Source organism: Pseudozyma hubeiensis (genome assembly GCF_000403515.1).
Source record: "Pseudozyma hubeiensis SY62 DNA, scaffold: PHS35, whole genome shotgun sequence".
Lineage (NCBI taxonomy): Eukaryota > Fungi > Basidiomycota > Ustilaginomycetes > Ustilaginales > Ustilaginaceae > Pseudozyma > Pseudozyma hubeiensis.
Window position 1 is genome coordinate 126,512 of NW_012133817.1, and position 20,516 is coordinate 147,027.

General features: G+C 57.0%; 8 protein-coding genes across 8 annotated transcripts; 4 read left to right on the top strand and 4 right to left on the bottom strand.

Annotated features, from left to right (window-relative positions):
• Positions 1–99: 99 nt before the first annotated feature.
• Positions 100–3,117, bottom strand: PHSY_003415 (hypothetical protein; the record flags this gene model as incomplete). Its single annotated transcript, XM_012334035.1, has 1 exon — positions 100–3,117. The coding sequence occupies one exon, from the start codon at positions 3,115–3,117 to the stop codon at positions 100–102; it is 3,018 nt and encodes a 1,005-aa protein (XP_012189425.1).
• A 1,465-nt stretch (positions 3,118–4,582) lies between these two features.
• On the bottom strand, positions 4,583–5,051 carry PHSY_003416 (hypothetical protein; the record flags this gene model as incomplete). Its single annotated transcript, XM_012334036.1, has 2 exons — positions 4,583–4,839; positions 4,937–5,051. The coding sequence occupies 2 exons, from the start codon at positions 5,049–5,051 to the stop codon at positions 4,583–4,585; spliced, it is 372 nt and encodes a 123-aa protein (XP_012189426.1).
• Positions 5,052–6,709: 1,658 nt separating this feature from the next.
• On the top strand, positions 6,710–9,865 carry PHSY_003417 (hypothetical protein; the record flags this gene model as incomplete). The annotated part of the gene is made up of 1 exon (XM_012334037.1): positions 6,710–9,865. One exon carries the CDS (start codon positions 6,710–6,712, stop codon positions 9,863–9,865), a length of 3,156 nt encoding a protein of 1,051 aa, XP_012189427.1.
• An 80-nt stretch (positions 9,866–9,945) lies between these two features.
• On the top strand, positions 9,946–10,524 carry PHSY_003418 (hypothetical protein; the record flags this gene model as incomplete). The annotated part of the gene is made up of 1 exon (XM_012334038.1): positions 9,946–10,524. The coding sequence occupies one exon, from the start codon at positions 9,946–9,948 to the stop codon at positions 10,522–10,524; it is 579 nt and encodes a 192-aa protein (XP_012189428.1).
• Positions 10,525–11,767: 1,243 nt separating this feature from the next.
• PHSY_003419 (amino acid transporter) lies at positions 11,768–13,677 on the top strand (the record flags this gene model as incomplete). Its single annotated transcript, XM_012334039.1, has 2 exons — positions 11,768–12,560; positions 12,863–13,677. 2 exons carry the CDS (start codon positions 11,768–11,770, stop codon positions 13,675–13,677), a joined length of 1,608 nt encoding a protein of 535 aa, XP_012189429.1.
• A 416-nt stretch (positions 13,678–14,093) lies between these two features.
• On the bottom strand, positions 14,094–15,227 carry PHSY_003420 (phosphopantothenate-cysteine ligase; the record flags this gene model as incomplete). Its single annotated transcript, XM_012334040.1, has 1 exon — positions 14,094–15,227. The coding sequence occupies one exon, from the start codon at positions 15,225–15,227 to the stop codon at positions 14,094–14,096; it is 1,134 nt and encodes a 377-aa protein (XP_012189430.1).
• Positions 15,228–15,999: 772 nt separating this feature from the next.
• Positions 16,000–17,604, top strand: PHSY_003421 (hypothetical protein; the record flags this gene model as incomplete). Its single annotated transcript, XM_012334041.1, has 1 exon — positions 16,000–17,604. The coding sequence occupies one exon, from the start codon at positions 16,000–16,002 to the stop codon at positions 17,602–17,604; it is 1,605 nt and encodes a 534-aa protein (XP_012189431.1).
• A 548-nt stretch (positions 17,605–18,152) lies between these two features.
• PHSY_003422 (hypothetical protein) lies at positions 18,153–19,979 on the bottom strand (the record flags this gene model as incomplete). Its single annotated transcript, XM_012334042.1, has 1 exon — positions 18,153–19,979. The coding sequence occupies one exon, from the start codon at positions 19,977–19,979 to the stop codon at positions 18,153–18,155; it is 1,827 nt and encodes a 608-aa protein (XP_012189432.1).
• Between the last annotated feature and the right edge of the window lie 537 nt (positions 19,980–20,516).

A 20,516-nucleotide genomic window follows, 5' to 3' on the forward strand; every position in this document is an offset into this window, starting at 1 on the left:
AATGTGCTTTGTTCTGTTCCTCACTTCATTCTCTCTAATCGAAAACGTCTTTTACAGTGCATTGATCGGCTTCAACAAAATGTCATTCCTCCTCCACGTCTAACCGACCAAATGCATGCTAACCTTCCCACGCTTGGTGTTGGCATCCTTGGTGACGCCGATCTTGACCGTACACATGTCGAAAATGCCCAGCTTCAAATCCCTCGTCAACCCGCTCACGTGTTTCGGAATGCGCACCTCGTAGTTCTCCTGATCGAACTCGACCTCCTCCCTAAACGTGATCAGACCTTCCAATCCGAACTGATTGACAAACACGGCGAGACCGTTCCTGAACACCCTGATCACGTACGCGCTCGCCTGCATCATCTCGCCCTCTTTACCAGCGTTGCGCTCAGCAATGCTCAACCCGACATAGAACTCCACCGACGCCCTACCCGCCTGCTGTGCACTCCTATGCCTCTTGTTCACCACCTTGAGCACGTCGTCGACGTAGTCCTTGGAGTGCAAACTCGGATGGAGCGGTTCGTAGTTGATCGCAGCTGCCAACTGACGATGCGCCAACACGTCGGCGTACCTTCGAATGGGAGAGGTGAAATGCGTATACATCCCCGCTGCCAATCCGTAATGACTAAAGGTATCCCTCGCCACGCTGCCCGAACAGAAATACTCGGCACTCAGCATGCATCGTGTCGCCATGATACGCACCAACGTGTTGAACGTAGCGTCTTTCGAATCGACGCACTCGTCCAACGAAGCGGCGAGGGCGCCGGAGCTGGACACGTCGAGCGAAAGGTTGCGTCGTTTGAGGAGGATATCCTGCAGAGTCTCGAAATTCGTTCGCGGTGGAGGCAAGTGTCTTCGCAGAACAGCGGTCATGGGGAAAACCTCGTAGATCCTTTCTGCGACAGAGACGTTGGCGAGAAGCATGAACTCCTCCACCAACGAGTTGGTCTCTCTCATCTCCTTCTGCTCCACATCGATCGGTGCGGCGGATTCGGACGAATCGAGATGGATGCGTACTTCGGGCGAGGCGAGGTTGAGTGCACCTGCATCCATACGCTTTTGTTTGAGCTTCTTGGCGAGCGAGTTGAGCAGGCGGATCGACTGAGTGATGGCGTCGGTTTTGGATTTGTCATCCTTGCGCAATTGCGCCTCTTCGTAGGTGAAAGCAGCTTTGGATGCGATGACCGATTTGTGGAATCGAACATTGACGATCTCGGCGTCCGGTGTCATCTCCCACACTGCGCTGAAAGCGAGTCGTTCCACGTAAGGTCGAAGAGAGCACAGGTTGGTACCGAGAAGATGTGGAAGCATGTCGATACGTTTGTCGACGAGGTAGACCGTGGTACCGCGACTGGATGCTTCCGAGTCCATCGGGTTGTCGGGCCGCACAAAGTACGAGACGTCGGCGATGTGGACGCCGGCCTCGATGTTGCCGTTGGGCAGCTGCTTGGCGTGCAGTGCGTCGTCAATGTCTTGGCATCCGGGGGGATCGATGGAGCAGATGATTTCGTCACGTATGTCGACCCTGTCCCTCCAAGCGCGGTGCGTCATGTCCTTGGGTGGAACAACCCACGTGTCACCCTCGGCAGGCAAACAATCGAGGATAGCCTTGCTGAATGGGCGATACGGTACATCGTGCTCGAGCAACAGAGACTCCTGCTCTGCCTCTTTGCTCTCGGCTTGACCGAGCGCGCGGACAAAGTGGCCGTCGGGGTAGCGCGACGTCGGTCGCCATGCGTCGAGTGCGATGAGGATCTTTTGGCCCATGAGATCTTTCGCCTGACGAGTTCGGATGCGGATTCGAGGAAGTTTACGGTCGACAGGGGTGGCAAACACTGTCTGCGCACCAAGGCTTGAAAGCGCAGAGGAGTTGACCGAGTTGACGTCGACGTGAGCGACGTACGACCTCCAGTTGCGGCGCACGATGCCGACGACCTTACCGGTGGGTTGCGGTTCGCCGCGCGAGGAGCGTGCATTGGCCTCTGCGTCGGCTACTTCCTTCCTTGCGAGTCGCGCTTCGATATCGTCATCAGCACCACCCTCTCCGTCGGCGTCTTCGGCGTCATCGTCCTTGAGCGCTGCGTCGGCATCGATGACCTCTTCGGTTGCACTCTTCCACTGGTCTTTGGGCAGCATCTGCACGGCGACGATGTCTCCGTCGACGGCGCGGTTCATGGATTCGCGACCGACGAGCAGGATAGGGCGTGTCAGCTGACCTGATCGAACGGTGGCCTCGAGGTAGTTGTACGGATTTGCGTTGAAGAAGCCTTGAAGCAGCTGGCCAGACTTGACACCGGCGGTGACCTGGTTCTGCGGCAGATGTTCGGGATAGAGGACTGCGCGCTTCTCGCTGCCACCAGAGCCGGACACGAGCGAGCGCGAAGAAAGCAGATCCAGAAGTTGGTCTGCATTGTCTAGGCCTTCGATGTAGTCGCGGACGGACATGGCACGAATGTCGTCTTTGAGGGCGCGTTGCACGTTGTCCTGGTCGTCGGAGATGAGCAGCACATCGAGGTTGGCTTTTATGGACGAACCTGGACCAGTGGACGCCATGAGATGAGTCCTGTACCATTTGGCTGCTGTGCGGATAGCCCTGTCGTTGCGATCGTTGGGGGATTCGTCTTGCTGTTGGAGCACGGCAGTGTCGCGGCCAAAGTCGTTGTAAAACACCCAAAATCTACGGTCAGGATCGGCGATGAGGTTCTTCAAGCGGTTGAAAAGAGGCAGACTCCTGTGACGGACTTCATCTGCAACTGTTTGCAGCACGATGACATCTGTGAAGCTCGGGTTCTCGATGAGATCCATCTGATGAAGAAATGCGTTGGTGTCGAGGACGAGGTAGTGGTTGCGGTCTACTTTGGTGTTTTTCAAGCCGGTGGGATCGAGAAAGATCTTCCTTTGAGAGCCATTATCCTGAGCTTGTCTCTGCAGATCGGCATGGAGGTGATGGCATCGTTCGCAGGCGCGGCTGCCACAGGCGATGTCGTCGCGGAGGTACCTCTCGCGCAGGATCTTGAGGACCTTTCCGCGGGCTGTCTTGCGAAAGTACTTGTGCTGCGCCGATTCGAGCTCGACGCCAGCGAGCGGTCGCTTCTGAATGCTGATCTCGACCATGTCGTATACCTGATGTGCAGTCGAATGTGCACAAGCAAGATGGTAGGGTTGGACGGTGACGAGAAGAAGACGAAGACAGAAGAAGAAAAGCGTCCTTTGAGCGCAGTCGAAAAGTGGAGAATCGACCAAAAAATCCAATCATGGTATGGATCGGTGCCCGATGTGTCGCGTGTCGCCTGATCCATTTAGATTCACGCTGTTAGAACGTAGTCTTGGGCCCTCCTGCAGCGGGTGCCTGGCTATGGATGCATCAACCTTCATTGGCTGTCATGTCTCAAACGATCTTGTTGTCTCGCCCTGATCCTGATCTGTGGCTCACTGATTGGAGGAGGGACTGTGGCAGCTCTCATGTAAGCAAAGTTCGCAAGCAAGGGGCAAATGTTTGTCCGGGTACAGCGGGTTTGCGGATCATGCAGCATGCAGGTTGGCGTTTGGACGTCAAAACCTAGGCGAAGGCGCGCTAGATCCATCAGAGCAGAAGCACCTGAAGAAGCGACAAGACAGGCCGCGGCAACACGTCGCAGCAACATCCTTGCAGAAAAAGCCGCTCGCCTTGCTTCCCCACCGTCTTTGCCGTCACTTGCACATGCTCAGCTACACTGTGTCGAAGCTTGCTGTCAGAGAGCTAGCTACTTTCACGCTGGTAGCGTCGTAGCCATGCAGCATCCATAGTGCTCGCGATATCAAAGACGAGGCACGAGTCGAGCGCCTATTGCGAACAGGAAGACCGACCATCGACACGAACGGCGACCGTGTCAGCGGATCCCACGCTCTGACACAAAGCGGCGTTTGATGAGTTGAACTCAATTGTTCTTGATTACCAACGGCATCAATAGCTAACCACTGTTTGCATCCGCTCGATCTGTCACAAACATTGCCAACGATACAGAAGTCGTTGCATAGTATACTGTATGCCTGCATGTCATGACGAGGATCGAGGCGGCCGCAACTCCGCCAGGCACGACCGTGTCAGAAACGGCACCAAAGACTTACAGTAGCTGACCTCCGTGTCCCTGTCGGAATCGATCCTCGTGGCAAGGAAGCGGCAAGTCAAAGGACCATTCATGCAGATCCCGTGAAGCGGTGGCGGAGTGGATACAGTCAGTACGTTTCAGACGGCCTGGATTTCGGCCATCTCCGCCCTATTGTCCGTGTCTCCGCTCGAAACGGCCAACGCTGGCATGGTAAATGACCTGACAGAATGGCCGCTGGGCCCCAACTTAAACCAGCTTCCACACGTGCGACGCCACTTTTTTTTCCTCTCCCTTTTTCGCACTTGGAATCTGTTCATGTAAATTGTGTTCCTCTTCCGGAAACACCGAACCTGACACGACCGGCTGCCAACTTCACTGGATGTGTTCAGAGTGACACGGTAAGGTGCCCATATTCACGGCGTCGTTTGTGTCGCCGAGTTGACCTAGACAGAGGGGCTTCTTGTGCAATTCAATCTAGTCAATCCGTCATGTCACGTCGGATCACCATCAGAAGATTCGACCCGGCGTGCCTGCAACTGTGTACACAGTAGTAAATTTGTCGTGGCGTACTGCAGAATCCGGAAAAATCCTGGATCCATTGCAGACACATAGACTATATGATGCCTTGTTGTCTCTTTCTGCTGGCGAAGCTTCAGCCGACATTTCAGTCGTCGGCCACAGCAAGGCAACAAGCTGGCAAAGCGCGAGTCTGGAAAAGGCGACTGCCTTTCCGGATCCTCGGACTGGTCTGCAATCCAAAGGGCCTGTTGTCTCATTCCCGCAAAAGAGGACCTGCGGGATTACAGCCTCGCCAGTTCGTTTGCCACGTTGACGGTGTACGTTACCAGTGGGGATGAAGCGAACAACGACGCCACACACGTATGTCCCGTACCGAAGTTTCACGCACACTGCACGCCTGCGGATGGACCGCTGCAAATCAAGACGCTCGTTCAAGAACATACGAGCTCCCAGCCGGCTCGTGCTGCCAGCTGCAAACCCATCACTCTGCGTGATTCGCGCGCATGTACCAGAGCAAAGCGTGTCAACCGAACACACACCTGTCGCCCTTGACTTTGGCTCGGAAAGAAGCGAGCGTCGCATCTGTATTGGTACAACTGGACAGTTGAGTTGGCTTGCTCAAGCCGCCAAAATGTGATTTGCGAGCTCGCTTGTGCGTGTGGGCGTAGGATTCCGCGCGTCGGCACATGCGAGAGAATGGGTCGTATAATAAAATTCGCAACGGAAACATAGTATACTTCTAATTTGCAACCTGGCTGCTGGCGGGCGTATTATAATAACTGTACGTGCATCATGCATGGATATCCTGTCACTTGTAGACTCTGCAAGCTGGCTGCTGCTGTTTATTTTATTTTATTTTTTACTTTTGGCGGCTGCTCGTCTGCGTTGCTTGCGTTGCCGACGCCGACGCCGCGACTGTTTCGACATTTTCGCGCTGTGTGCATGCATGCATGCCTGTCTGTCTGTCTGTCTGTCTGTCTGTCTGTCTGTCTGTCTGTCTGTGTGTCCCTGTTTGCCAGGCCGCTTGGGTGCCTGCGTGCTGCTGCTTCTTGTGTCTACTGTAGGAGCCAACACTGTATCCCGCTCCCTTTCTACTCCTTCCACCTATCTTTTGTACATCTCATCCCACATCACCGCCGCTCCCATCACAGCCGGCCGCAAAGAATCATACAGTACAGCATCTCCATCTCATCTGTTCGACTTCATCACCGAACCGCCTTCGCCGACCTCTCTCTCTTCCCGGCGTGCCTTCATCGAGCCGACGACTTGTCGTCTCATCTGGACAGCAGCACAGCTTCAGCATCGATCTCGATCGCCATTTGCCTCGTCGCGCTCATCGTCTCGGCAAAGTCACCCGGACACCGTCCCAGCGCTGTCCTCTCCCCAGCAACACGGTGCGATCGTCTACGTACCGTTCGTTTTGGAAACGGCGTGTTGGCCTTCAAGATATTCTGTCTTGTACCACCATCAGCACCTCATCGCCGAATCCAAACTCTGTTGATCGCGCTTATATTTGCAGAGTGACACCGTCTTACCCGACCTCATACTGCAGCAGTCCGTCAACAAGATGTCCTTGGCTTGACCGTCTCATTTTCGGTCACACTCTATCCTGTTGCGGTCGCCTCACACCCATCGGCGCTCGTCTTGCAGATCCGACGCATCGGCTGTCTCTTTCGCCCTAGCTTCCCTTTGCAGCTCGTGATCATTCTATCGCATTTCTCAGCGCTACTGTGAACGTAGCCTCGATACCTCAGCATCAACCCACTGCTTGCTTGTTGCAACGCGTCGACATTGTCCACCCGCGATACCTGATCGCCGGTCCACCGTGGTTCCGCCCACTCTTTTCGCGCCCGTCTGCGCCTCGCATCCTTTCATCTCAGACGGCGTCTATTACGACCCATCGACTTTGCCCTCTCAACCTATACTGGCGGGACCCTTCGTCTTCGTTCCCTCTCCAGCGGCACCGGGTCCTTTTCACATCCCCTCCTTCAACATCGTTCGACTGTCGCGTCAACAACATCTCGCACATTTTTCATCTTCAACAGCATTCCCTTACCAGAAGTGTCACCGACACCTCGCAACGACGTGTCACCGTCGCGATGAACTCGCACGAGGCTGAATTCAGTCCACCGCCAACACCGGGCCCAAGCTCGTTTGCTCCACGACCGATGCAATCGAGCAAGCCTTCCAGGGCACCCGCGAGGGCACTCTCTCTACGCATCCCCGAGGATGGCCAGGCGTTTGGCGGTCTGGCCCAACCTCCGCTGCCTTCGGCTTTTCCGCGTTCACCTGTTTTGCCCACATCTGCGCCTCACATCACATTGCAGTCAGCCAACAACCAAGCCGGTCCGAGCACGCTTGCGCCACCACCACAGTCCCGGCTCTCTCGCAAACGGCCGTCGAGGCTCAATTTGGCGCCACCTTCTCAGTTCGACGAGTCTGGCCAGTCTTCACGATCCATGCCCAACTCGCCCGTCACGCTCTCTCGCTCCCCCTCCAAAGCAGAACAGACCGAAACCACAGCGCCACCTGCCTCGGCAATATCGGAAGCGGTCAAGCACCTCTCCAGCACGCTTCGAGGTACGCCGCGCAGGCGTCCGAGCATGCCCTTCAAACCCGCAACCGCGCAAGAGACCGCCTATCCCGAGCCTCCCAGCGCCGCAAGCTCGCGCAGCAGGCCGCCCGAAGCTTTTCGCGACCCCTCTGAACACATCCTTAGCGGCAAAGGCAGCACCCTCCAGCATGCAAGGAGCGTCTATTCGCACGGCCCTGTCGAGGTGCTGCCAGGCTTGTTCTTGGGAGACGAGCACAACGCGCGTGACAGCGACACGCTCTCTGCACTGGGTATCACCACCATCCTCAACGTTGCAAAGGAGACGGCGCTCGATTTTCAGTCGGAACGCGGTTCTTCATCGGTATATCCAAGTGCGGCTCACCCGACCTGGTCCAACAGTGCGATGAGCCGTCAACGCGGTGCATCCGGCGCTGGCCACCAAGAGCCGCCGACGCCGAGCACCTACTTCACCCCTCCAGCAAGCGCTTCACTGTCGAGGCCCAAGGGGCCCGGCGAAGCCTCTTCGCCGCGCGATGCGATCAGCGTCTCGGTGCTGCGCAACACATCCTCGACGCCCAATCTGCTCACACATTTCGTCAACGGAGAATTCACCGGCACTCCCGAATCAGCGGCACTGCACGGCACCGAAGCAGACTCAACTTCCACCTCGGATCTTCGCACGCTCACGGCACAAGATGTGTTGCGCTATCGTTCGCTGCGACGCACCAGCGATTCGTCCTCCGACGACGCCTTTGGCACCGCCTCGTCACCTTCCTCCTCGCGCGCTGCAAGCACCTGCACTTCGGCTGCTACCGAGCTTACTCCGCCAGCGCTCATGCAGTTGAAACACAACGAGGACGCCGAAATCAACGATAATGCTTCGTCTACCTATGCATTCGACGACGACTCGCAGAGCTCTCCGTGCGCGTGGTTCACAAAGGTCGAACTCCCCTCGAACGCCACAGCCATCACCGTGCCCGCCAGCATCGAGCATGGTCGAGCGCATCAGATGCGATACGTCAAGCTGCCTTGGACCCACGACGAAACCGATCTCGCATCCACCCGCGGTGGTTTCGCCCAAGGTATCGCGCTCATCGCCGAAGCGCTCGGCATCGATGATCGCTTCTGGTACGCCGCTAAGATAGCAGACGACGGCGACGCTTGTGCTGCGCTGCAAGACGACTTGGTGAGCTTGCAGCACATCCAGACGGATCCGTTGCCGGGCAAGATCCTCGTCCACTGCCAATGCGGTGTTAGCCGAAGTGCCACGCTGGTCATCGCCTTTGTCATGCAAGCAGCGGCCATGCGGTACGGCTTCGAAGCGGCTCGCAGCTTGCTTGGCATGCACGACTGCTACAACATGGTCAAGGAAATGTCGTCGAGCATCTCGCCCAACATTTCGCTCATCTACCAGCTGGTCGAGTGGGAACGTTACTTGTCCAGTTCCGCCGGCCGACTGCGCGATGCGCTCGGCATGGGCAACATGAGCAACGCTGGCGAGGTCGAAGGGTGCACCAACGCAAACGGGCAGTCGAGCCTGGTCGCAGCAGGCTGGTCGACCGAGCCCATGGATGAGGCTATGTGGAGCAAGATGCGCCTGGAAGAAGAAGAAAAGGAGGCAGTCGAGGAAGAGAGACGGCGACAAGAGCGTCTCGACGAGGCTATGAGACTCGCAGCGGACAGACGCGCGGCACAGGATCGACTGGAGGGACGCGTCCCCGTCGAGGGTGCCTCCGAAGGAGGTGAGACTGGTTCGGGTTCGCTCATGCAGCGTCGAAGGAAGAACCGCGCACCCGCTCTGCAACTTCAGACAAGCGCCACTCCTTCTGTCCTTGGCGCTCCTCCAGCTGTCGCGCCGATGCCAAGCCCCGGACTCCAGCGCCGCCGCCCTCCGGCATTGCAACTCACTTCTGCTACGCGGGCGGGCGCTGGCGACGTCGGACGGTCGGAGGTCGAGACACCGTTCCATACGGCTAGGTTGGAAGTCTGGTCTGGGCATGAGCCGGACGCAGATGGCGATGTAGCGATGAACGAGCCCGAGCCGCCTCAGACGCCCCTGCGCTCGTCGACAGCCGATTACGACACTGCCAGCACGCCCACTGCTCGAACGACAGCAGCAGCGTACGGTGTGGACTCGACTTTTTCAGCGCTTCGCACTCCCAATGCTTCCAGCGCCTGGGCGCCGTCGCCCAAGACAGGCGTCCATGCGCCCTCGAAGGAAGACCTACAATCTTCGATGCCCAGCGCTGCGCTGCTGCCGGCGGCGGCCGCAACGAGGCGTGCGAGCACGCACGGCAGCATACCAACCACGCTAGTATCGCCATCGTCGCCGGCCATGGCACCGTCGCTCTCGACGGGCTCCAGACCGAACCGATTCAGCTTCGGAGGTGCGCCGCTCAGCGGCAGCCTGGCAGCACGACTCGGAGGCGACGCGGAGCGCTCCCGAAGCAGACCAGACTCAATGCAGAGCACCATGTCGTCGTCCTCGTCCTCCACGGCGCTGTTTGGCGTCACTGCCCTATCACGCGAGGAACGAAAGAAGCAGCACCGTCGAACGTTTTCGTCCGACTGGCCGACGCTGCAGGCCAACCTGCTGTCTCAGCGACGAAAGAGCAAAGTCGACAGCCTGCTCGCTCCGCCAGGCATGGAAGCGGATGCAGCGACGACCAACGCTGAGCACAACGACGCCATGGACGTGTAAGACCCGAGGACAACCCCTTCTTGAACTGCAATCACATCCAATTTGCCCTCTTTGTCAGCATGTGAGCCCCGTTAGGTCCGATGAGCAGACGGATCAGAACAACATGCCCGGAAAGATCGGATCCGCATCGGCGCTGTGAGAGACAAAACAGAGTGAAGCACGGTTGCGAGCGGATGCACAAGCTGCACGAACGCATGTGGGGGGTCACGAGGACTTTTCATGACCGGGTGTTTCGAGAAGAAACTTCGCACCCTCGCTCAGCGCGGGGGGAAGGACACGAGGTGGGGTTTCCGATGGACGAAAACGCCAAACAATCGGGTGTCCGCGGCGAAACGTGTGTGTTCGGATGTCTCCGATGTTTTCTTCATGATCTGCGATCCCGAACGCTGTTACTTGGCAACACAATTGCTGCATTGGTCAGTTTGTGTGAGGGAACGTTATCGGGAACGAGCGGAGGTGTTTCGGTGCGAGCCACGTCGCAGTCGAACCTGCACAGCACCTTGAAGTTATGCCAATCGATGCTCTTCCATATCAAAGTTCCTGACGACCCAATGAGAATCCCCTTACACGGTAAGGCTTTCCAACATCGGAATTGGGGCGATGGCATTGGTCCGCCCCAGTGTTGCATCAATGCCAAGCCCTCGGCCTCTCGTCACTGATATCGGTAGGAAACCGACATGTTTTCATGCAGAAAAGAATTCGTCTTTGAGGTGTCACGAGGACAACATTCGCTGAGAGCAACCGCGGAGAGATAGATGCACCGACTGCAGAAGAGCCGCATTTGGGCCGACGCTCGAACTTGACCGATGCAATTGAATCCGTCCCCTACTGCTGGATTGTCTATCAAGTTCACACCTCGCCGCGCAGGAGCACGCCGTTCTGGTTTCGACGGAATCGTCTTGTGTGACACCAACGGACCCATCGTCCTCCGCGTCGTAAAGAACGCAAGAATAGCGATTGAGACGGAACTGATAGCTCTATTTTCAAATGCTGGGGCGAGATAGGCCGCTACAACCGACGGTGTGGCTGCCTTCTCGCGGATTTTCGCCTACGACCAGATGGCGCTTGGTGTTGTCGTAGCGGTTTTTCTTGGCAAAAAAATCGTGTAGCCGAGCAAGACTGTTCCAGTGCTTGTGCTAGAGGCTGACGAAAATTCTTCGCCTGTCACTCCGGTTGCGGAGGTTGAAAACGGAGAGAGGAAAACGGCGTTTTGTGCGGAAATTTTGCAGAACAAAACCTTTTCGACAACTACGGTACTGCCATGTCCCTGCTTCATTCACCCAAGAGTTAGAGTTGGACGAATAGCGATTGGTGATCCCGAGCAACAAAATGGGTTGTGACTCTGTTATCTGCACTGTGTCCAGTAGCACAATATCCTTCAGAGCTCTCTGTCTCCAGATCAATAGTGGGAAAGAGGAGATGACAGCAGGTCGGTGGGTTTGGAAGGCAAGGAAAAGATTCTTGATGGAAAGAATTTGGCAGGGCCCCACCACCCAACCTCGTGGCTTTTCCGCTCGTCCCTTATCAGCAGACCCAGCTCGCTTATGTCGATTGGTGCATCAGAAGTACAGTATCCGTCGTCGTTGGAAGAGAGCACAGCATAGCATCCAGAGCGACAAGATGAGCCGGGCTGGTAGCCGAGCAGGCCTCTTTTTCTCTCTCCGCTTGTCGTTGTTGTGCACGCCATCAGTCGCGAATCTTGTGCCTCTCGCTTAGAAGCTGTGCACGCGACGTGCGACTTGCGGCAGGAAAAATAGATAGCCCAGCCAATGAGATGCTGTGCCACCCCTTCGTATGTAGTGGTCAGGCTCAAAAGGTCTCAGGCTTGATACGCTTGCCATCAGGGTTGCTTCTCGACCACATCATCACCCTCGCTCTCCCCGTTTTCCCCCAATCGCCGTCATGGCGGTCGATCAGATCCACTCGGAGTCGTCTCCGTACGCACAAGAGAAGGCCAGCTCCTCCGGCAGCGAAGTAAAAGGCTACGAACACGATGGCGTCGGCAAGACGTCCTCGTTCCAGGCGGCTGAGAAGCCGGAGGAGCGTCAGCTCCACCGAGCGCTCAAGGGCCGACAGATTTCCATGATTGCCATCGGTGGTGCTCTGGGAACCGGTCTTATTATCGGTACCGGTTCGGGTCTGGCCAACGGTGGACCCGCATCCATCCTCATCTCGTACTCTGTGATGGGTTTCTGCTGCGCTGCTGTCATGTCTGCGCTCGGTGAGATGTCAACCTACATGCCGCACCCGCGAGGTTTTGCCGGCCATGCCACCCGCTTTGTTAGCGACGAGTTTGGTGTCGCTACCGGCTACAACTACCTCTTCAAGTATCTCGTCGTCACCGCCAACAACATCAACGCCGCCGCTCTCGTTATCCGCTACTGGAATGCCGACCTCTCCGGAGGTATCTGGATCGCCATCGTCACCGTCCTGATCATCGCTCTTAACTTTGGAGGACCCAAGTGGTTCGGCGAGGTCGAATTCTGGCTCTCGCTCGTAAAGATCATCACCATGACCGGACTTATCCTGCTCTTGCTGATCATCGACCTCGGTGGATCTCCTACGAAGGATCGCATCGGCTTCCGCTACTTCCAGGACGGTCTCGCATTCAGACCTTACCCCAAAACTTCGGGCCCCACGGGTCGATTTCTCGGCTTCTGGAGCACCATGGTCACAGCGCTCTTCGCATACACAGGTACCGAGCTGGTCGGTGTGACTGTTGGCGAAGCTGCTAACCCCAGGAAGTCCGTCCCTTCCGCCATTAAGAAAACGTTTTATCGTATTTTTTTCTTCTACATTTTGGGTTCGTATACGTAAAAGAAAAGGATGCGGAAGAATGCCGGGCCTCCTCAACGTCGAGAAGAGCGGTCATACGATCACTCGAGATGGAGGATCTGGTTCCGGAAGATGCGCCTTGGAGAAAACCTTGTTACTGACTTAATTCATTCACGTCTGGGGTTTCATTTCATTTTTCCCCTTTTTCTTCATTTCATATAGGCGCTCTTCTGGTGGGTATGGTTGTCCCCTCCAACGCACCCGAGCTGCTCGCCGCCAACAAGAAGGGAACCTCGGCCGCTGCCTCTCCTTTCGTCGTAGCCATCGTTAGGGCTCGCATTCGCGTCCTTCCGGACATCATCAACGCTGCAATTTTGATTTTCTGCATCTCCGCCGCCAACTCGGATCAGTACATCGCCGCTCGAACGCTCTACGGTTTGGCCATCGATGGCAAAGCGCCCAAGATCTTCCGCCGGGTGGACAAACGTGGTGTGCCATACGTTGCGCTTTCCGTGACCGCGTTGTTCTGCGCGCTGGCGTTTATCAACCTGGCCTCGGGAGGAGCTCAGACATTTTCGTACCTCGTGGCGTCGGTGACCATGTTTGGTGGATTGACGTGGATCTGCATCCTTGTCTCACACATCCACTTTATGAAGGCGATGAAGGCGCAGGGCATGGACCGATCCAGCTTGCCCTGGCAGGCACCGCTCCAGCCCTACAGCTCGTACATCGCCGTGGTGTTCACTAGCATCGTAGTTTTCTTCAAAGGTTGGAACTCCTTCCTCTTCAGTTTCAACTGGAGGACGTTCCTGACCAACTACATCGGATTGCCCATCTTCTTCTTCATCTTGATTGGTTGGAAGCTGTGGCACAGGACCAAGTTCATCAAGCCGGAGGAGGTTGATCTGCTGACGGATGTCAGGGAGTTCGACGAGCAGGATGAGTTGGTTTGGAAGCAGGACGAGGAGAAGGCCAAGGCCGAGGTGGAGGGTGCACCGGTCTGGAAGAAGGCTTGGGTGTACGCCAAGAACTGGTAAGGGAAGCTAAAGGAAGGGAAAGATTTTGCCAGGAAAGGTTTTGCTAGGAATAGTTTGTTGTTTAGATATGCTCCTTCTGGAATTTCAGGGTTCGCCTTCTTGTATTGCTGGTGCTGCGTGTGGTTGCGTGCAGAGTGCGAACGTCGAGGCTCTGCGACAGCGTGACAAAGCGGTTCTGGGCGTTGGAAGGCGTTGCAAGAGCTTACCGGCTTGGGCCTTCCATTCATTGGCGTGACGACAAAGGACTCGATCGGCCAGGACCGGAGATTCCGGTTCCACTCAACGTCGCTCCAAGGTTGTCACAGACCGTACTCACAGACACGTTTGCCGACATCTCTCGAAAAAGTCTGTCACACACAACACGCTTTCGGCAACGCCGATCAAGTAGACGAAAAGGTTGCGTTTATAGGGTCTGCTCAGATCCTAGAAGCAGCCCCAGCCGTGCCCTTTGCAATCCACTGTTCGTGTCTACTGCACAGCTCCCTGATGATATCCTCTTCCAACTCCTTCTCTCCTCCTTTCCCACCTCCCTCATTCACCTCATCCGGACTCGAGTCAGCCAGCCTCATCCAGGTTGCCGAAAACTCCTCTCCCTCGACGTGCAACCTCTCTACCGGTCTCTCCCCTCCTCGCTCCTCCGTCTTAGCAGCCGGAGTATTGGACAGCCTCTCAACAAACACCACCTCGAACTTTCTTCTATTCAGATCATTCCCAATGACCAACTGATGCCCATACCTTTGAAGCGCACCCACTGCTTTCGGAATCAACAGGTTCGGATCGGTCTCCAGCTTGAAGCTGACCAGATAGCCTTCCGGAACCCACTTCTCCACCATAGGTTTCAACACTTTGGGAACTTGATCCATCTCGATCACCAGCGAGCCTTTGCCAGATTGGATCTTGTGTTCGGGAACGTTGGTGGATGGGATGAAAAAGTCACTCACCGCCGCGGCGAGGTAGTACATTCCATTCCGGCCCAATGGTTGCATGACGCGGGACATTTCGCGTAGCAGCCAGAGGTAGTCGTTTACTGTGACGAAGGGGACGGTGTGGAGTAGTCCGGAGGTGCGTGCGTGATGGTAGGCCGAGAGGATGGGTCGAAGGTGGGCTACGTGCTGTTTGAGCACGGTGATGTTGTCTTCGCCGGAAGTCGAGGCGGGTGAATCGGTGTGTACGTGTGTCGCGGGGTCGGCGAGCAAGTCTAGGAACGGGTTGGTTGTGTGGCTGTAGTGCCGCGTATACGGAGCAAGTGAGTGTTGGCGACTCATAAAAATGACGGCATACCCAGCAGAGAGGAAGTACTCTGCTGATGTGGCGCCTCTAGTTCCTGCTGAAAAGTTGTCGAGGAACCGAACCACATTCTTCTCGAGCGGCACCGTCGTTCCTCCCGAAGTGACGAGGACCACACGACGCCCTTCTTTGATGTGTCTTTGGACGAACTCGGAGGCAGCTGATGATACTTCAGCGAGGTTGGAGGGGGCACTTTGGGTTTGGAAGAATCGATCGCTCGACCATTTCGGCGATGTAGACGACGACGCGGAAGGATCCGACATGGTATGTAGCTGCCTGCTCGCTGGTAGTCACCGAGGGACGGGCTTTGTATTGAAAAGATGCTGCCTTACTGTATGGATACGACGATTCTTTCTTCAATTGAAGGTTACGTGACTCGACCGCCAGCAAGCTTGACTTCGAGGCTGGTGAGAAGTTCGGACGTGCCGATGGAACGTGAGTCGTGAGGCAGCGCGGCCTGTTGACAAGCAAGCGTCTTCCGAGCAGCGTTGAGAGGAGTGTGACAAGCTCCGTGTGCGTATGAACAGCGTGCGGACGAGAGGTAAGCCGTGGAGAAGAATGTGAGGGGGCCAAATGGAAAGCAGAAAAATGACAAATCCGGCTCGTGCGCTGTGAGCCGTGGATGCGGGGATGTACCGAGACTGCCTTGCCAGTTCACATTTTCGTGGCTTTTCTCCATCAAATATTTGTGATGTCGGAAGCTCGAGAGAGGCGTGAGTGATTGACTGCACGGTGGCATTTCTTCTTGCGTCTCGGCGCTTGCAACTTGAGCTGCTACGTCGCGTTCTGAAAAGCTCGGATCTCGATTGTCGAGTGTGGCTTTGCTGTTTTGTCCATCTCTGCCCTGCTCAGCACTTCGACGCCTGCGCCCACGCTAGATTCAACTCTCTGCTGCCCTCCGTACATACCACGACCAGATCACTGCGCCACGAGTATCCGACGCCACTGTCATTCGCTCAATCACTGCATCATCGGGTAGGGCGAATCTGCCCGCAAATCGCATCTCGCAGCGGGATCGGAGTCCTCAACGACAAGATGCCTCGCAGAAAGATTGTCGACGCCGGTGCCCCCAGCACCTCCTCTGCTGCGACGGCGACACCATCACGGCGGCTCGGCTCCTCGGCTGCTCCAGAACGCTCGCCGTCGCCATCCTCCTCACTCGGTGCCGGCAGGGTCTCAAATCCACCCTCATCTCCGCACAAACCACCGCCCAGCTCCCGCACCAGGCTGCCCAACATTGCTCCTTACCCCGGCAATATGCCTGCCCGCGCACCGTCTCCCACGCTTTCGGACATCTCCACCTCCGGTTCCGAGGCCGAAGACGGCGCGCAAGCTGGTAGCAACCAACGTCTGCGCTCGGCTTCACCAGAAGGTGATGAGCTCGCTGCCGATGACTCTATCCGCGAACCCGCAGCCAGCACCGATGCCGAAGTCACCTGTCAATGGAACGACTGCGGCGAGACCTTCAACAGCCTCCAGCCGTTCATCGACCACCTGCATCACGAACACATCGGCATCCACAAGAGCAAGTACATGTGCGAATGGACCGGATGCATCCGCAAAGGCAAACCCCAGACCTCTCGCTTCGCACTGCTCAGTCATCTTCGAAGCCATACGGGAGAGAAGCCTTTCACATGTCCGAGACCCGAGTGCGACAAGAGCTTCACCCGCTCGGACGCGCTCAGCAAGCACATGCGCGTTCAGCATCAGATCATCACTCCTGGCTCGCGAAGGGCTGCAGCTTCATCATCAGCTGCGAACGAAGATGCGGCGGAAGACGCGTCGCTGCTCGGCGGCGAAGCGGCGGATTCGGCTACGCCCTCTGGCAAGGTGGGTGCGTCGGGAGCGACGGGAGACTCTTTGGGAGACGAGTTGCTCGAGCTCGCTGGTGGAGAGGGAGCCGAGTTCGGGTTGTCCGGTGGAGCAGGTGGTGACGGCAACTTGAACACCATGACGGCGGAAGAGCTAGGGATTCAGGCTCGCGTCGAGATCCAGAGCAACTCGGAAGAAGCCAAACGAAGCGAAGCGATCCTCGGACGAGCACTCCGGACGTGGGCCAAGGACATGCGAGAGCGAGAACGCAATCGCAAACTGCGCGATCCACCACCATCATCGCGTCCACGCAACGGCGTCGACAACGTCGAGGAAGCCGCCAACGGCTCCGCCGCCAAACGTGCCCGAGCCAACGACTACGACAGCGACTCTGGCGATTCCATGCCGGACGTATCCGACCTGCGACGATCGCGACGCAGTGCACGCGCCTCATCCTCCACCGCCAACGGCTCCACCTCGCGCCGTCGCCGATCCTCGCGCTTCCCCGCCGACGATGACCCAGACTCGCCGACGGAACCCACCCTGGAAGCGGCGCAATCGTCCATCCGCACCGCGCGCACGCGCTACCTCGTCGAGAAGGCCAAACTGCAGCACATCCGTTCCGAAAACTCGCGTCTTCACACTCTTCTTCAAGAACTCGAGGCCGAACAGTCGGCGGTGCAACGTCAGTGCACCGCGGCGTTGGAACAGGCGCTCGTGTTCGAATTGGGCGCAGACGTGGATGCGATCTTTACACCTCCGGCATCGCCCAAGCCGGCATTGGAGGAGGCGAGGAACCAAGTGGTGGAGGACGAGGTGGTGGGTTAGGGGGAAATGTTTGTCGAACGTGCTGGGTTAAATGGGTCCAAAGAGCTGAGATTTTCAAGCGGTTCCATTCTCGTATTGTCTGTGTGTGATCGCGTGCGGTGTTTGTGTGAACCGCTCAGAGTGGGCGAACAAAGTTGAAGCAGCAAAACGAGGGAGAACACCAGACATCTTGCCTCCCTTCCTCCCTCCCGCGCATGTCTCGAGTTTCGCACCTTGCGTTAGGTGGCCCCGATGCCGACCCTTTGTCCCAGTCGAAGTAAGCGAAAAAAACTCGAGCAGGGACCAGCCTATGGACGTCATATCGAATCAGATCCCCTCACCACCCCGTGCACACAATCGGTGGACTCTTGATACCAGCAATACAGGCGCAGCTTTCCCGATCAAAGGCCGGTAAAAATATAGAATACGCTCAGTAGATAAAGTAAATAAGTTACAAATGTCCCCTGGGAAAGGGTATAAATCTAGGCCTCTGAAACGCGTCGACAACGATGATCAAGAAAACGGCATTGCGCTATCTCAGAAGTCCTCTCCCCTTGCAGACCCTCGGTTCACTGTCGATCAAACGTCCATCGATCGACCTTGGTCGGAGTCCTCAACCCCCTCGCACAGTCGAGACCGGCAAACCTCGCGGTGCTCGGCGGCTGAGGGCTGGGGGAAACATTGACGAAATCCGCATAGCTGAACGTCTGCTCGCCTCCCGGTGCACCTGGTGTCTCGCCGCCACCTCCGAACTCGCGCGTGATGCTTCGTCGTCGTTTGTGCGATAGCTCCGGCGGAGGTGTGCGTGGGGACGTCGGGGTGACGGTGGTGGAGGACCGACGTTGTTGGATGTACTCGTGTGCGTTGGCCGAGGGCTTGCTGGGTGTAGATGAGAGCGTTTGGACGTCGAAACCCAACCCCACCATCGCTTCGTCGTGAGGTTTCGACAGCTTTCGTGCCGAAGGCGGCGGAGTCAAAGGACCAGCGAAGCTCAAATTCGTATGCCTCGGTCCTCCTGCATGGCTCTGCATCCTACTCCGCCTTCCATCACCACTGCCGTTGCTGCTCTGGAACGGATCCCACAACGAAACCTGCGCAGGCGTAGATAGCATTCCACCCGCCTCCCCCGCATCTCCATCCCCACTAAACCGCTTGATCGAAGACGGCGATGGACTGGACGCCAGGAACAAGAGGTAATCCGCCGCCGCTCGGTCTTCTTCACCTTGCGCGGCGGGCGTGTCGTCTTGCGCCCTGCTGATGCTCTCCTGCTCGTCCTGCAGGTCGACGGGTAGTACGTTCCACGAGACGTTACGCTTGTGCCTCTTATGGCCGTGTGGCTGGGCGAAGGTGCTGTTGCGTCGGATGGATGGGCTGGCGAACCCGATCCCCAGACCCTGCTGCTGCTTTGCCGAAGGCGGAGGGGGTGTGTGCGGTCGATCGCTACCGGAACTGGAATCCGAGCCGCTGCTGGCGGCATTCCTCGCCTCGGCCAGCGCAGCCAACGTGCTCGCAACGCGATCCCGCTCCACCTGATCCTGCTCACCACCCAACGGTTGAGGTTGGATCGCAAACACGTGTCGACCCGACGCATGGCGCGAGCGAGGCGTACGCGGCGCAGTCAGGCCCAAATCCTGCGCAAGCGAAGACGCCGGGTGACCGTTGGGGAGGAACCCGCTGCTCTGCATTCGAGATCGGCGAGGGGTGTTGAGCAGAGGGTTGGTCGGGGAGGCGTTGTTGCTCTCCTCCCTGCGACGTTTGGAGGGCGATCCGGTGGGCAGTGCGAAGGGTTGCCCGGTAGCCAGCTTGGTTTCGTGTGCTACCATGGCTGGGGTGGGGTTGTTGTGCCAGTCGAAGCGACCGTTCTTCCTCTCTGGCGATCCGAGCTGGGGTGATGACGCCGCTTTGTCGAGCAGAGAGCGGGTGGAGGTGGAGGTTGACGTGGTGTTGGAAGAAGAAGAGGCACGTTTCGTCGGTGTAGAGGTGGAAGCGAAGGAAGTGGCACGAGACAACCCCTTGGAAGAGGACGGCGTGGTGGTGGTGGAGGAGGCACGAAAGTCGGTGCCAAAGATGTCGAGGTAGATAGATCGGGTGGAGCGAGTCGACGACTGCGAGGAAGAAGGCAGCGACTCTCCTTGAGATAGTGCTGGTGTAGACGCCGGTGAAGAGCTGGTGTGTGGTTGATCTACGATCTGATTGTTGGATGCGAGACTCGGTGCCAGTGGTTGTACGGGAGTAAGTGTGGATGATGTGAGGTCCGAGAGCGACGTCTTGCCGACACCGTTCAACGCCTTGAACGAGGCAAACTGGAGCCGTGTGCGCAGAGCATGTGCATAGATCTCGACTTCGTGCCGTCTTGGTCTCGCAGCGTCAAGGCTGCTCGATGATGTCGTCGCCATGGTAATGTCAGCGACCCGGGCGATGTGTCTACGATCCGGTATAGACGGTTGGAGTGGTTCGAGCTCGTCGATGGTGTTGCTGTTGTGGAACGATGATGGTGGACGAGCGAATGTATCGAGTAGAGATGGATGAGGGTGCGGGTGACTGCAGGGTCTGATGTGATCTTAGGGGGATGGTGGTGGTTATGGCGGTGGAGGTGATGATAGCGAGGGAAAGCACAAGTGCGGAACGCGGGATGATACCCAAATACTGGTAAAGTGATTGGGTGTGTCCTGAGATGCGCGATGCGGAAACTGAGCAAGTCTGTCACACTGTCGCACAGAGTGTCACAGCAACACTGTACTCTGTGCAGCCCTGTGCTTGTGCAGCTTAGAGAGAGGAGGAGACTGAAAAAAAAATTGCCGAACGCAGGTGTGCAGCCTAAAGTTTTTCGGATGCGTTTCAATCCACCCACACCTTGTTGAGCGGAAGTGTGTCACGGTGCGCCTTCTTTTTTTTTTTTTTTTCTCCCATCAACTTTCACTTTTCGGTTGTTG